General features: G+C 37.2%; 1 protein-coding gene across 5 annotated transcripts in view; it reads left to right on the forward strand.

Annotated features, from left to right (window-relative positions):
• ZBTB21 (zinc finger and BTB domain containing 21) overlaps nucleotides 1-13,798 on the forward strand; it is a 36,082-nt gene extending 22,284 nt beyond the window's left edge. For 2 of the 5 annotated variants that reach the window (XM_075132570.1, XM_048865928.2), the window contains exon 2: nucleotides 5,043-13,798. In XM_075132570.1, the coding sequence (XP_074988671.1) occupies nucleotides 5,056-8,223 (3,168 nt within the window). In that variant the 5' untranslated portion in view covers nucleotides 5,043-5,055 and the 3' untranslated portion in view covers nucleotides 8,224-13,798. Of the gene's footprint in view, nucleotides 1-3,172; nucleotides 3,329-5,042 lie in introns of those variants that run through there. The other 3 variants (XR_007358718.2, XM_048865902.2, XM_075132567.1) reach the window with 3 other exon arrangements.
• The last annotated feature ends 823 nt before the right edge of the window (nucleotides 13,799-14,621 follow it).

Consider the following 14,621-nt stretch of genomic DNA (forward strand, 5'->3'; position numbering starts at 1 on the left):
AGTCAGGGGGTGCTGCAGCACCCCCTGCACTCCTAGTTCCAGCACCTATGCCAGCATGTCTGGGAAACTGAGGGAACAGAAAAGCACAATGGGATGGGATCGCGTGGACTATTGTTTTCGATTGCTCGGACTGCAATGAAAACTGCCACCGTCTCCCCTAGATGACCCAAGCTGATATCACTCTCCTGAAGGTAACAGAGACAGCAAGGACCTCATTCAGTGCACAGAATAGACAGAGCCCAGAGAATTGATCAGAATTCTATAGTGAAATGAAACTGTTATCTGCATGACTCCTGCCTCTGTTAGTGCAGAAGTTGGAAGGTGTGTAGTGGATGAGTAGGGCCTTCATTTTCAGTTTTCATTTTATTTAACTTTTCCTGGGAATTTATCCGTGTTTATTAGTACACCAACAAAAAGAGGTGAAAATTGGTGAAAAAAACTATTAATAATTTTTTCTGGGTAAATATCAGGATTTATTTTGGTGGACAGGGGAATAAACTATTCAGCAGATTAATGCTTTGATGAATGGAATTCAATGTGGTTTGCTGCAGAACTAAAACAGAACTCAAAACACAATGCTACCTCTGACTTTAAGAAAACAATACATCTCTAATCTCCACATAAAACTTTTCATTTGAATAAACAGTTTACTGTTGTTGACTTAAAACTATTAGCCTATAAATATTTGTGTTTAATAATTGAGCCACACCATTTGCAGTGTATACAATCAACTACTTCATTTTCTCCTGTTTTTGTTTTTTTTAAACTTTAGAGGACTTCCTTGTGCTCTGAAACGTATTCTGATACAGATTTTCATTTTCTACTCATTTTAGTGTTTCAGGTCTTTAAACCATTATCTGCTAACAGCTTGAAATGTGTACGTGGTGAGCATGAGATTCATCAGTACGTTCAGATGTGCACGCACTTCAGAGTTGTGTGTATGCTTGTTTGTTGTATCTTCTAGATCAATGGTTCCCAAACTAGGGGTGCCGCTTGTTCAGGGAAACCCCTTGGCGGGCCGGGCCTGTTTGTTTACCTGCCATGACCACAAGTTCGGCCAATCGCAGCTCCCATTGGCTGCGGTTGGCCACTTTCAGCCAATGGGAGCCGCAGGAAGTGGCACGGGCCAAGGGACTTGCTGGCCGCTGCTTCCCACAGCCCCCATTGGCCTGGAGTGGCAAACCGCGGCCACTGGGAGCTGCGATTGGCCAAACCTGCGGATGCAGCAGGTGAACAAACAGGCCCGGCCCGCCAGGGGCTTTCCCTGAACAAACAGTGCCCCTAGTTTGGGAACCACTGTTATAGACTAATACATAGCCATACTTCAACAGGCAGCTTTGCATTTACACAAAGATAAGACTAATGTATTATCGTAATACATGTATCTCATGCAATGTGTTTTAATTTTCTAATAAAACAAGTTATTTTTTATATATTTGAATGATACAAAAGTAGGGTGGAAAGTGGAGGGAAAATGAATAATACTTTTTGTAAAACCCAGGATTTTTCTGGTAAAAATCAGTTTAAACTGAAAAAGACGGGGCTTATGAATGAGGTAGGGAACTGCAGAAAGAGAAAGGTGGTCCCATGGCTGAGGAAGTTGAATGCTGCCCTGGAAAACTGGATTATATCCCTGCTACAGAGCTCCTATGTGATGTTGGGCAAGCCACTTAAACCAAAATGTTCATAGTTGGCCATTAAGTATGTGTTCCTCATTTTCTGGATATTCAGTGTGTGACAACTGGGGTCTGACTTGCAGAAGTGGTGACCACTCCTAACTGTATCCTAAGCCAATGGGAGCTGTGCTTTGAAACATGTAAAGTGCTATGAAAATGCTAAGTACTCTGTAAAATCAGGTCCTAGTTGTTTATAATTGGGCAATCAAAATTAGTGGATGCTTGACTATCTTGGTCTTAATTTCTCTGTGCCTCCATCCACCATTTTACTGATGGAAAAAATACTACCACATCATCTCATAGGAGTATTGTGAAGATAAATTCATTAGCGTGAAGCAGTCATGCTATGGTGATCAGAAACACAGAAAAACATGAGAAAATTAATAATTTTGTATTCAGTGTAGTGTTGGATGATGTACCGTAAATAAAGCAGGGGCCACACATTGGATGCTGAAGATAAAAATATTGAATAATTGTTCATTTAGTGAGCACTATCCATCCTGTGCACTCAGTCAGACAGAAGTCTTGTGGGAAAAGTAGTATGTGATCAAGTAATTAAACACTGTACTATAACATAGATAACCTGATAGGCCCCTGTGTCCTGGGGCAGTTTGCACAGTGATAGCAAACTTGCACAGTGTATTTTTAGATGAATATTTGCCAATTCTTTCCCTCGGATGTGCATTGTTGAACAAGGATTTCCTGAGACCAAATACACTGTGATTTGCTTAATGATCTCTGTGGCACGTTAATACTGGAACATATAGGAATAAATAGTTTTTGTTAAGGATCTTATCAATCCAGGAATATTGAAACAAAATTGTCTTTTATTAGTTGTTGCTGTCTTCATGGTCTGGTGTCAATCGTCTTGATTTTGCCACCTGCATATTTCAATGATGGGCTTAATATTAGAAATATTTAAGGGAGAGAGTTTCACAGACACTAGCTCTGTACTGGACATAGTTTCAGTTCAGATGACGAAATGGAATTCTACTGTTTTGCTCATGGTATTAGGCAGACTATGGTGTGTATTTGACATAATACCTATAGGATTGATTAGTCCTATTTCCTGCAGTGCACTGAACACCTGTAGGTTCAAGCCCTGGATGAGGCCAATGTAAAACTTTTTGAGTTTCAAAGGGGATTTGATAGATAAAGAGTGATAGGATAGGAATAATAGTTAATGCTAGTCAATCTGGTTTTATGGAAAACCTGATTTCACTGCTTGAGATTACAAGTTTGGTTGATAAAAATAACTGCCTAGATGTAATATACTTAGACTTGTGTAAAGCATTTTACATAGTACTGCACAACATTCTGATTGAAAGAGTAGCACTGCACAGTATTGATAAAGCACCTGTTAAATGGATTAAGAACTAAGTGACAGATTTCAAAGTAGTCTTTTATGGTGAATCGTCACTGAGTGGAGGTGGTTTCTAGTGGGGTTCCACAGGGCTCGGTACTAGGTCTAATGGTATTTAACATTTTCATCAATGTTATAAATATATCATTCAAGTAAATATAAAATCACTTGTCATAGGGTGACACTAGCCCTTTAAGATGGAAGAGGCCAGTCTACCTGTGATTGATGAGCTGACTCCCAGTTGGGCTTGAAAGTGGACACCAGGGCCCTATAGGGAGGAAGTTGTCAGGTGAGATCAGCGATAGTTACTTTTTATTTTCTTTGGTAAGTGTACAGTCTAAATCTTAAACCTTATTAAACTAGACAGCATTTGGGTCAAGCAAATTTTCTCACCCTACTGGATGTTGTAGGTAAGTGACAGTTCTTAATACACAGGCTTCCCCTTTAAGCTTGGGACCAGTCTACTCAGTTCAAGTCTTTTGTCTTCCCAGCGTTCTTGTTGCTTCCAGGGTAGGTGGAGGAGGAGAAAGGCAAAAGCATGACGCCACTGTCCCCTATTATATATCCTCAGTCCATGTGCTTGGAAAACAGTAGCCCAGACATGTCCTGGTGGGTTTTGCTGAGTCACAGCGTTGAGCAACCCTGCATTGTGTGGCGCTTCTCTTACAGAATTGTAAATTCCTTGTTTACAACTCCAGCGCTGATTACAAGATTTAAAAAAAAGAAATAGTATTTTTAATTCACCTCATACAAGTACAGTAGGGCAATCTCTTTATTATAAAAGTGCAACTTACAAATGTAGAATAATTTTTTTAGGTAACTGCACTCAAAAACAAAACAATGTTAAACTTTAGAGCCTACAAGTCCACTCAGTCCTACTTCTTGTTCAGCCAATCACTAAGGTTCCAGGGTGCTGCTTTGAGGAAGAGAGTGCCAAACAAGTCATACCTGTAGAAGGAGGTATTGTATCCCAGAAACCAGTGACCCTCAAAAGGATCTAGGGGCTATAGGGGGCAAGCAACTCAACATGAACTTCCAGAGTGATGCTGTCTCAAAAAGGCTAATGCTATCCATACATGTGTCACCTGAGGATTTGAGCAATACAACTTCATGGCATGCAACAATACAGCAAGGAAGAGCCATTCTAGGACCCTGCTCAAAGGCACCAGGGCACCAAGTTCATCTGTTGCTGGGGGTCAAACCAGGGAGTGTAGTTGGTTGGTACACTATATATTGAAGTCATGACAGAAAAACACTTGGACTCTATTGTAAAACTGAAATTCCCAGAAAGACAGGATACATGGCCACTCAATTACAAGTAATTTTTTTTAGTAATACACTTCCAAAGTTGTTAATCTATACTTTTTGCTTTGCCCTTAAATGTAAGCAAATATGAGAGTTAATTACACCAGTCTTCATCAGAGACAATTAAGCAGGATAGTTTTTCCCCATCATTTTTAAAAAAGCAACAAAAAACTTTAGCCTGTTCAATTAAAAGGGTACTATCAAGTTTGTTTAGCCTCAAAAATGAGTTACATTTGAAAATTAACCCATATTGTAAGTCTCAGACTCAGAATTTTAGCAATATTTTTTTAATATGTCTTTGCAGAAGTATTGGTAGGAAAAAAAACTTCCTTCATGCTCAGTCAACTTATTGAGTATTACTGTATAAAGAGAAGTAGGCATATGCTAGCTACAGGAAGAGAACATAGCTGCCCTTATTGGTCAGATATAATCTTAATGGAGAGTGGTTATTTAAGGTGCATTGGAAAAGCAGAATCACAAATTGCTTTTTTTCGTGCCTGTGTATCTATTAGAGTTATGAATTCAGATTGCTTTTGTTCTTTTAATTCCCATGCATAGCCCCAAAACTTAAAATTCTTTAATGTTAATGAAAAAATAGCTATGTGGACTATAATCAGAAACTAAGCCGTTTAGGTTCATGTTATATTTTAAAAGTGTGTGTAAAACAGACCATAACTATCTTTATTTTCGTTTTTCAGATAAATCCAAATCATGGAGGGGCTCTTGCATTACATAAACCCAGCACATGCCATTTCTCTCTTAAGTGCTTTGAATGAGGAACGTCTAAAAGGACAGCTATGTGATGTTCTTCTAATAGTGGGAGACCAAAAATTTAGAGCTCATAAAAATGTTCTGGCTGCCAGCAGTGAATACTTCCAGACTCTCTTCACAGATAAAGAGAATGAGTCCCAATCAGTGTTTCAGCTTGACTTCTGTGAACCAGATGCTTTTGATAATGTATTAAACTACATTTACTCTTCGTCTTTGTTTGTTGAGAAAAGCAGTCTCGCAGCTGTTCAAGAATTGGGCTACAGCCTTGGCATTTCCTTTCTTACTAACATTGTTTCTAAGAGTCCTCAAGCTCCTTTTCCAGCATGTCCCATTAAAAAAATATTGTTTCAAGAAGAAGATGAAAGCAGTTCTCAGAAGAGAAGTGTCATTGTTTGTCAGAGCAGAAATGAAGCACAAGTTAAAAATGTCAGTCAAACACATGATTTAAGCCATAGCTCTAAGCCCTCACACTCCATTGCCATCAAAACAAACAATAGACCACAAGTAACAAAACCAATTGAACCCCTTCACAGTTTATCATTAAGTGACAGGAGGTGGCTAAAAGACAGTCCTGTGAGCTACACCAAACTTCATGAACCTTCTGGAACTGTGGATGACCAAAGTAGTAGTGGCTTGGTAAAGAGGAACACAGAATTGCCACAAAAGCCTTTAGCTGAGAAAGAAACTTCATGTGATGAGCCAGGAGTGAGTGGTCAGCTTCTAAGAGGAAAAGCTGTAGAGATGTCATTAAAAAGACCACGTCCTCCAATCTTATCTCTGCATGCTTCATCAGAATCTACATTTTTGTTGCGAGAGACAGGAAAAGGAAATGGTCAAGGAGAAGATAGGAATTTGCTATACTACTCAAAATTAGGACTAGTGGTTCCATCTAGTGGATCAGGTCCTGAAAACCAAAGTATTGACCGGAGTGGCCCACTTGTAAAAAGTCTCCTTCGAAGGTCATTGTCCATGGACAGTCAGGTTCCTATTTATTCATCTTCTGTTGATTTAAAAGCTTCACATGAATCATCATTGGTGACTAGTGACTCACAGGGAAAAACGTTTAATGTTATATCTCAAAAGTCATCCTTGAAAGAGTCTTCAGAAAAGGCTGTCCTAGATGACAAGACACAGGTAATGCACCCACACCGCCTTAGGTCCTTTAGTGCCTCTCAGTCGACTGATAGGGAGGTAGCTTCTCCTCTAACTGATGTACGAATAAAAACTGAACCTAGCAGCCCGCTTTCAGAGCCTTCTGAAATAATAAGAGTTACAGTAGGAGATGCTTCAACATCTGCCAGTAAAGACTTTCCTTTTAAAACTGAGGATGATAATAGGGATATGAATAGACTTCCAGCAAAAAGGAGGTTTCAAGCAGATAGAAGGCTACCATTTAAAAAATTGAAAGTGAATGAGCATGGTTCTCCTGGGTCAGAGGATAATTTTGAGGAAAGTTCAAGTCCTACGCGTCTTGATGCTGACTTTCCAGATTCTGATGTTAGTAAAGATGAATACAGTGAATTGGAAGAAGTGAGACCAAACAAAAAGTTTAAATGCAAGCACTGTCTTAAGATTTTCAGATCTACAGCAGGCCTTCACCGTCATGTTAATATGTATCATAATCCAGAGAAACCATATGCTTGTGATATATGCCACAAGAGATTTCACACAAACTTCAAAGTATGGACTCATTGCCAGACACAGCATGGAATTGTGAAGAATCCCTCACCTGCTTCCAGTTCACATGCTGTCTTGGATGAAAAATTCCAAAGAAAATTAATTGATATTGTGAGAGAGAGAGAGATTAAAAAAGCACTGATTGTTAAACTACGACGTGGCAAACAAGGTTTTCAGGGACAGTCCAGTTCACAAGCACAGCAAGTCATCAAAAGGAACTTAAGATCAAGATCCAAAGGAGCCTACATTTGTACCTACTGTGGGAAAGCTTATCGTTTTCTCTCTCAATTTAAACAGCACATAAAAATGCATCCAGGGGAAAAACCAATTGGAGGAAATAAGGCTTCTAAGCAAAAAGAGCACATTCATATTGCAAGTCCAGTTGAAAACAAAGAGGTCTATCAGTGTCGTCTTTGTAATGCTAAGCTCTCCTCTCTTATTGAACAGGGAAATCATGAGCGACTTTGTAGAAATGCAACAGTTTGTCCTTATTGCAGCCTTAGATTTTCTTCTCCAGAGCTGAAGCATGAACATGAAAGCAAGTGTGAATATAAGAAGCTCACTTGTCTTGAGTGTATGCGCACTTTTAAATCCTCCTTTAGTATTTGGCGTCATCAAGTTGAAGTTCACAATCAAAATACCATGGCCCCAACAGAGAATTTTTCTTTACCTATTCTTGATCACAATGGTGAAATAACTAATGCTTCAAGATTGCATTCTCAATCAGAATCTAATAAAATGAACAATTTTGTTACTGCGAAGGAAGATGGAGTATTCAGTGATTCTTCAGAACAAATTAATTTTGATTCTGAAGATTCTTCATGCCTTCCTGAAGATCTAAGTGTTTCCAAACAGTTTAAAATTCACGTAAAAGAAGAGCCTGCAGACGATATAGAGGATGAGGTCACTGAAACCAACAGAGAAGCTAAGGAAATAGTTTCTAATAAAGTCACTGGCTTGTGGCCCTGTGAAAAATGTGGAAAAATTTTTACTGTACACAAGCAGTTGGAGCGTCATCAGGAGCTTTTGTGCTCTGTAAAACCATTTATTTGTCATGTGTGCAACAAGGCCTTCCGGACCAACTTCCGTTTGTGGAGCCACTTCCAGTCTCATATGTCACAGGCTGCAGAGGAATCAGTGAATAAAGATTCTGAGATATGTCCACCAGCTAACTCCCCATCACCGCCACCTCTGCCTCCACCCCCACCTCTACCCAAAATCCAGCCCTTAGAGCCTGATAGTCCTACAGGTTTGTCTGAGAGCCCAACTACTACTGAGAAATTATTTGTTCCACAAGAATCGGACACGCTCTTTTATCATGCTCCACCACTTTCAGCAATCACATTCAAAAGACAATATATGTGTAAACTTTGTCACAGGACATTCAAGACTGCATTTAGTCTTTGGAGCCATGAACAGACACACAATTAGTTAGAGATCTTCAACAGGTAGTTTAAAAAGCTGGTTAAATGGAGACCGTTTCCAGGATATTTCAGAAGTATGCCATATAAACTAGAAATCTAAGGGGACAAGAACCATCAAAAAAGTAAAGATGGATTTATGATGCTGCTTGGATTTGAAGATTAAGGTAAACTAACTTTGATGTTAGTAGATAGAAATTTGTATAATTTAAAGTACTGTTGTCTGGGATCTTATAGTAACAGTATAATTTAATTTCATTAACATTGAAATCCGATCACATCTTGATTGTATGCATGGATCCTCATCCGGTGGTGTCTCTCTCTCTCTATATATAAATATATATATATAAATATGTCTATATATATATATATAAATATATACATTTAAAAACAAAAAAGGAACAAAAATGTGGATTCTAACTGTGAGTTTATAGTGGTGTTATACTGTAACCAACTTCTTGTTTTGAGTATAATGAACACCTGAGCTCCCTATAAATATTAGCCCTGCACTTGAAGTTAAGAAAGAAGTGGATGGAATATTTTTCTTTAGTAATCTAGATTTTAGTAATATTTTAGCAATAACAAATAAACCTCAAATTTGAGTTATCCTGACACTTATTGGGAATTAATGTTGTTGTTTTTTTTATAGTAATGTGGAATTGTTTTGTTCTTATATGGAACTTGTGCAAAATACAATAGAATCTAAGATCAGCAATATTAATACTTGGATTTTATATATAAAGGAGCAGCAAGCCTGCTTTCAGCCATTTAAATAGAAGCTTCTAAGGAAGACTCTGGAAAAAAAATGTATGCTGCTTTATAGAACGCCCCAAAGGCTAATTTACTGTACATAGTTCAGTAACTACAAGCATTGTAATAAAGCAGCACTTATAATGCAAACAACAGTACTGTTTATAAATATGAACTAACATTGAATGGATGTCAGACAATTCACAATTTTGTTTCCTCTGGTTTGTACTGTTGTGTGTAATTCTAAGTACAATAGAATGTATGAATATATTACTTCGAATAGCAGAAGCTTGTAGGGGGAAGGAGTTGTGAAATAAACTCCTGTGTGTGGCCGTAAATATGGCCATTAGCACAAAGATATGTTTTTTTAAAAAAAATTAAATGTAAATATTTATATAGACACCTGTATAAATGAATAAAATATGTATTTAAATTTTGTATTAAACATACATATCTGGTTCAAAGCAGAGGAAAAAGCACCACACTACAATCATCAGCTTTTGTAAATACAGTGTATAGAATATTTGTTTCTTTTCTGACACTTTCTATTGTTTGTGATACTTTGTGTTAGAAGTGTTAATTTGGGTTTGTTTAAAATCATGGTAATAATGGTTAAAAATAGTCACAATTGGAATAGTTGGCATCATTAGTATCCAATATTTGCCAGAAGCTATGGCAAGGGTCCAGAATTAGTTTTCCACCTGCTTTTGACAATGTGCTTCTCTTGTTTAGGAGCTCAGAGTTAAAACCATCTTTCTGCTGCTGGTATTTTAAATTTAATTGAGTGGAATGGATTAGAATAAACCGTGAGAATGTAAATGGATGAAATACTTGACAGTCCATTTTGGATCCAGGCCACCTTCAGATGGGAAAAGAAAAAAGAAAGTATTGCATTCAGTACTGTGTAATTAGGTCCCAGTCCTGCTTTCACTAGAGTCAACAGGAGTTTTGTTGCGGACTTCAGTAGGAGCAGGATCAAGCCCTTAATCCTATAAGGTTCTGATACTGTGTTCCTTCAGCATCCAGAATTCCCACAGAAGTCACAAGGAATGTAGGCTGAGGCCCAAAATATAAAGGTGTGGACAACAATGATAATATTCAGGACCAATGGGCCTGATTCAGCAAGATTGAGCATGGGTGCCTAACTTTAAGCTGCTGGGTAGGCCTGTTGACTTCAGTGGGTGGTTAGTTAGGCATGTACTTAGATACCTTGCTCAATCAAAGTCCATATTTGCCATCATTTGTTTTGTTTGTTTTAAAACAGCACTTTATTTTCATTGGGAAGTTCAGCTTAAAAGGATGGCACAATATGACCCTCAGACTTTCTGCTACCAGCAAACTGCAATAATTAGCTACAAAGTCTTTTGCTACAACATGGTGGATTAAAAAAAAATCTAAAACTGCTACTAAACACACTAACACCTACCTATAGGTGTTTTTCCTTATTCCAGATGAATTATGTGAAAATATGATTACACTAATAATCTGCAAATATTTTTAGATGAAAACTGCAATCGAAACTACAGTTAGACTAGATGACCCTTGAGGTCCCTGCTAACCCTATGATTCTATGAAACAAGGTTCCTATGTAAACTTTTATAGGTGACACTTCCGGATGTGACTCCTTTTTTTAATTCCAACTAACAAAACTAAACCATTTAATGAAAAGAAATAATTTCAGTGTAAAATAATAATTACTCAACCTTGTTTATTAAACAAAAGCAAGATGAAATAAAGCCATGTTAAATATATTTAGCACAGCTAAATAATTGTTTTGTGTTTACATTAAATGTCTTTTAGGAGAAGAAATCTATGTGGACAAAATGTGAAAGCAAGGTATTAAAATTGGTGCCTAAGTTTTCACCATTGATTCCTGTACAAAACAGCATGATATTTCCTTTTTAGTTTGTTGACAGTCTGTACCTAGCCTTCTAAGAATGAGTATACCCTTCTAAGAGAAAATATGATGACCAGTTCAGCTATCAAATAACCATAATTTTCAACTGAAGCACTTCTTTGATGCATTTTTGGTATATACTAAGATTATAAATAGCACACATTTAACAACCTTGTGCTACATTTTGAAGAAGTCTTGATTTTTTTTTCCCCAAGTGTAATATATATTGTAAAAATCAGAAAAAAAGTGGATATAACTAGTTTCCTTTTTAAGTTTGTTAGATTATTTTTAAAAACGTTTGTTTTTAATTTTGAGCATGTTCTGTGTTTTGTTTTGTTTTTAAAATTAGTTCCTGTTTGTTGTCCAATAAAGGAATACAGGATCTCTAAATAAAGTTTTAAATATGAGATATTTATACATCAATTCTGGTTTTCTATTAGTATCTATACAGTATCTTAAAAAGCCCTGAGACAGAAGTGTTTACTTTGGAGGATATGGATAAATATTCTTCTACTCCATGTAATTTTAATATATGTTAGAAAAGTTAAATTATGGAAGAAATTGTTAGTTACAATAAAGGTCTTTTAAAGAATGTCTAGTTTGGCCATAACAAGAATAATAGGCAAATTATTGATACAAAAAACCTGTCTTCATCATATTTTGTTTAGTTTTGCAACTGTGTGAATTGGATACTAAAGGCCTTGGCTTTTTGTCTGATTATTTAACAATTGCAGAAAGTTTGTATGATTTCGCTTAAACTTTGAGGTTTTGTGCTCTTTTTCATATGGCATGACAGAAACATGCAGATGTTTTAATATATACTTTAGAATTTAATTCTTTCTTGGTTTGTTTTGTCCTCCATCAACAAAATTTGACAGAGGCTCATCCTGTTCCAACTCAAGTCAGTGACCATTCCTGTTTACTTTAGTGGGAACAGGATTGGCCTGTGAAGTAAAGCTAGTTCGTGTCGGTACTGATTCAGCTAAGCATATGCTTAAGTCTCACTGCAGTCATTGGGCCTTAAAACATGATTAACGTTAAGCATATGCTTAAGTGGTGTGCTGAATTGGGGCCATAATCAACCACTCAAAGTAAGCAATGGAAATAATTACATGTTGTGGACTTTTAAATGGTAGAAACAAAAATTGTATCAGTGAATGTTCTTCTGAATAAAGGCTACATATATAGTTAGTGTGTAATTCTGCAATTTTACCAAAATAGAGAAAGGACATGAAATGGTATTGCTGCTCTAATTTTGTAACATTTTTAAAAGTAAACAATAGACAGTTAAACTTCAGAGATGGCAGTTGAGTTGTCAGTCTCGTTTCAGAACACAACTATAGCCTTACAACCCGCCAGTGAACCAAAATACACAGCTGTAGGGAACCTGCTCCTGCATTCCCTCCTTAAGCAATGCTCCCATTGACATCTATGAGGGCTTTTTGCCCAAGTAGGAAGTGCAGAAGTGCAGGTTTCTTCCAGATCTGTATTGTACTCTAAGGCCTTGTCTACACTACAGGGTCGATTAGTCTAAGTTACACAACTTCAGCTATGTGAATAACATAGCTGAAGTCAATGTACTTGGATCTACTTACCGCGGGGTCCACACTACGCAATGTCAACTGGAGATGCTCTTCTGTTGACTCCCCTTGTGCTTCTCGTTCAGGTGGAGTACAGGAGTCGATGGGAGAGCGATCGGCGGTCGATTTAGCGGGTCTTCACTAGACACGCTAAATCGACCGCCGATGCAGCGATCGCCACACATCGAACCCCCAGTAAGTGTAGACAAGGCCTAAGATTTTGCCTAAAACTTCTGTTGACATCAATGGAAGTTCCTCATGTGGGACAAGGGTGTAGAATATGGCCCTAACTCCTGAGCACTAGCAGTTATGGTGCAAATATCTGGCATGTGCCTATAAAATCTGGCATGTGCCTATACTGTCTGTTTACATTTTCTTACCAGAAGATCTAGATGAAAATCAAAGCAAGATAGTTTTCTTTTATGTTGTAATTAGTGAATCAGTGTTAAAAATTTTGTGTTGAACTCAGCCTGATAGTATTTGGGTTTTTGTTTTGTTTTGAAGTCCTACTGATTCTTGTTTGTTTAAAATGACTGGTGACAAAAATTGTACTATCAAGATAAACATAGTGTAAAATGTCCTTACCTGTGTTACCAATACTTGATACTAATAAAGCTAATATAATTTTTATACCCCAGTTGTTAACATTTAAGATGTTTGGGCATGAAAATCCCAGGTAGGGATACCATCAAACTTTGGCAATGTGTATGAAATATGGATCTGAGCTTTGTGGATCTGTTGCATTTTGCTATTCTGAGACAGTTAAAACAGACAAAGCAGTTTCCCTTTCTATTTCTCATACTCTGGCACAAATATTGTGTTTGGGTTTCCACCATTGTAGCAGTGTGTTAAATTTAAAACACCCTTTAAAATATAATATTTGAAAACTTATGAATAGTTACAAAACCAAAACTTCAGAGTCTAACCTTGACAGTGTCCCTTTTAAAAATAACAAGAAAAATGGGATCATTTGTAGAGTTTGGAAAAAGTCTCCTACGCTTTGTGGAAGTTGGAATAATCCAACATAAACATGCAAACTGTAGTATTTTCCAATTTAAAGTTACATAAAATCACTTGTCATTTTAAAGTGTTATAGAATTAAGACAAATAAAAGCTGTTTTTATAATCCTGTATATCATGTAGCCATTGTATATTGGTTCAGTTACATCAGTGTTGGATTTTAATTAATAGGTTTTTACTTTTTTAGGACAGAGATTTAATAGTGTAGAATAACTCTTCCTTTAATGTAATGTAAATCCATTGCTGCTTTGTATGACTTTTTCTACTGTGTGTTTTCTTTACTTAGATTTTGACTAAGAAATGTTGGAGTCCAATAAACTTACACTTATTTCTTTTGAGTTATTGTCTCATGTTGGAATCTTTTGGCAAATTTGATATTATTTATAGTGGGGTGGGAATTTTGCTCACAAAAGGGTATGTTTCAGTCTGTATGCTTTGTATATACAGCATGACTATTTTTAGCTGGTATGTTTAGGATTAAAATAATGTTTTATGTTTGTTTTTTAGTAAGTATCTTATTGAAATATTATAAAGAAAGTGAAGTGGCATAGAAAATATACTTTTACATCAACAAACCCTGTGCTTTGTGGGTAGGGTTTTCAAAAATGTCAGCACTAGCTTAATTCTGTTCTCATTGCAGTCAAAGGGAGTTGTACCATTGATCTATCTCTGCTTCCATTGAAGGCAATGGTAAAACTTAACTTCAGTGGCAACAGAGTAAGGTCAACTGCGTGCTTCTAAAAATCCTGCCTTCTGTTATCTAAAACTGGATTGAACTAAATGTTTTAAATATACTGTTGGGGAACAATTGAGGGACCTGGTAGTGCTGCCATTGGAGTAAATAGAGTTCTTATTGCCACCACTTCCTGTATTAAAACTTATAGGAGAGAATGCAGGGGGAGGAGTCGCCTCACATAGAGAAGAATCCATCGTTGTCACGGGGGATGGGGTTTACCCACCCCCATTCTTTCACAAAATAGGTTGTGGAATCCACCATTGAGCCATGAGGATTCTTAGGCTACAGGCATCCACACAGAATCCCTCTGCATCCACAGCTGCTCTGGCCTCCATACTCACTCTGTCTTCAAACACATGAACACAATAGCACGATTCCATCAGAGCTGCACGACCAGGGACCCCTTGTTGAAAGGGGTTCTACAA

The sequence above is a fragment of the Caretta caretta genome, chromosome 1 (genome assembly GCF_965140235.1).
Source record: "Caretta caretta isolate rCarCar2 chromosome 1, rCarCar1.hap1, whole genome shotgun sequence".
In the NCBI taxonomy this organism is placed as follows: Eukaryota; Metazoa; Chordata; order Testudines; family Cheloniidae; genus Caretta; species Caretta caretta.